At 33.5% G+C, this 2,286-nt stretch overlaps 1 protein-coding gene across 1 annotated transcript in view; it reads right to left on the reverse strand.

The window, feature by feature from the left end:
* Nucleotides 1-1,778, reverse strand: part of LOC137632030 (E3 ubiquitin-protein ligase RNF220-like) — a 34,528-nt gene extending 32,750 nt beyond the window's left edge. Inside the window, exon 1 of the mRNA XM_068364006.1 lies at nucleotides 1,505-1,778. Coding sequence (XP_068220107.1) covers nucleotides 1,505-1,690 — 186 coding nt within the window. The 5' untranslated portion in view covers nucleotides 1,691-1,778. The remainder of the gene's footprint in view (nucleotides 1-1,504) is intronic.
* Between the last annotated feature and the right edge of the window lie 508 nt (nucleotides 1,779-2,286).

The following is a 2,286-nucleotide window of genomic DNA, read 5'->3' on the forward strand; positions in this document are numbered from 1 at the left end:
CCGACAATGGTAAGGTTAAGTAAGATTTGGAAATCAAATCGCCAGAAATTACCTATAAAAATTAAGTTACATATCAGTTTAGTGAGGTCAGTGTTACTGTATGGACAGAGTCGTGGTATGACAATAAAACAATACAGAGATATTTTGTAAATTCGAGAACAAAGCCTTCAGAAACATATTGGGAGTTAAATTGCAGGACAGGATTAGAAATGAAAGTATGAGAGATTACTTGAGTGCCATACGTGGATGAGATGATGGTGAGAGGTAGATGGAGATGGTTTGGGCATGCTCTTCGGACTCCCAAAGAAAGATTAGTTCACCAAACTTTTAACTTGGCTCACAAGGCACTGAAAGCGTTGGAAGACCCAGACCTACATGGCTGAGGACTATGAAGCGTGAAGAAGTAGATGATGAATGAAGAAGTATTGATTTAAAAGCTCAAGATAGAGACTACTGGCGAAATTCTAACCGAGGCCCTTTGTGTCAATAGGCGTAGATGATGATGATGACTCTAAACATTGTCCTCTTGCAGCCCCTTTCAAACTTTTACTAGCTTCTGCAGCTTTTCTTTAATCATCCCAATCAGCACATTTTCATCAACAGTTCCATATCCATTTCAAATATAAGTATCCTATTAAAAATATTTCACCTACAACATTCGTCCTTTCTTTGACCTCGTGCATCACCCCCATCTGTAAAAATGATGAGGTTACATAGACATAACACACTTTTCTCCGAGTCCTTTTCACACCAAAATCAGTAACATCCCTGCCTGTAGAATCTAATGAGTCTTTCTTCCACCATAAGAGTTTTCCCGTTGCTTTAAACACATCAATGTTTTTACATTCTCAACACTCGTTCTTTTCCTTGTATTTCTTTGGAACAGGTGGCCCCAGATGGGTAAAGCTTTTCAGTTCCTCAGCTATCTTTGAATACCCTCTTTACGATTCTTTTTCCTTGATGGATAACGAACCAACGGCAATCTATAGGCTACATAAACATTACCAGAATGTAGCCCCATTCAGCTATAGTGTCCTATTTGGCTGAATTTACCACGTACGATGTGATGGTGGGGTCATCATATATGAGTGGGTTTGCATGTTATATATATATATATATATATATATATATATATATATATATATATATATATATATATATATATATATATATATATATATATATATATATATATATATTATATATATATAATTATATATATATGATTATATATATATAATATATATATATATATATATATATATATAATATATATATATATATATATATATATATATATATATATATATATATATATATATATATATATATATATATATATATATATATATATATATATATATATATATATATATATATATATATAATGTAATTACTTAGCCTACATAAATGTGCACCTCCTGTAAAATCTCTGACCGAGACTAATTCATGGATTAACGTAAATTAGCGGTGTATCAAAACATTTAACAGCTCCTATACTTACTTTCCAATCAGCTCCTTTCCGAACCAGCTTTTCTTTTAACCTAGGCGTGGTACTATTCTCCCCTGTGTATGACGACGAAGTGGATGGAATAGCATCACTACTTAAGGCATTGAGTGATGCCACAGACACAATGGGTGTTCGCTGGGAAAGTGGACGTGACTGTGGAAGACGTGTTAGTTTACTCATCTCCAGCTGAAGATGGTCATCCACCTTCCCAGAGCGAAGAGAGATTCCACACACGGGACATTCTGATTCCCTGTTCGTACTGCTCTTTCTTCCTGTAAAGAAAAGACAAAATAGTCTTTAGACACAAAGCAATACTTCTGGATTCATAGAAGACACTTAATTACCCTTCTCTTACCCTTGCCCAAATTCATAATATTCTATCCTAATCAACCCATATGAGCTCAGTCAAAATCGCAACATGCTATTTCCCCGGTATATTATTATTATTGTTATTATTATTATTATTATTAGCTAAGCTACAACTTCGTTGGAAAATGTGGATGCTATAAGTCCAAGGGTTCCATCAGGGAAATATAGCCCAGTGAGGAAAGTAAATACGGAAATAAATAAACTACAAGAGAAGTAACGAACAATCAAAATTATATATTTTATGAATAGTAACAACATTAAAATAGATCTTTCATACACAAAATATAAAAAAAGACATGTCCCATTCAACTGGCTAACTAGGAAATTCATTCCACAACTTTGTCACAGCTGGAATAAAACTTATAGAATACTGTTAAGTATAGAGCCTTATGATGGAGAACACATGA

The sequence above is a fragment of the Palaemon carinicauda genome, chromosome 40, assembly GCF_036898095.1.
Source record: "Palaemon carinicauda isolate YSFRI2023 chromosome 40, ASM3689809v2, whole genome shotgun sequence".
Classification (NCBI taxonomy): Eukaryota; Metazoa; Arthropoda; class Malacostraca; order Decapoda; family Palaemonidae; genus Palaemon; species Palaemon carinicauda.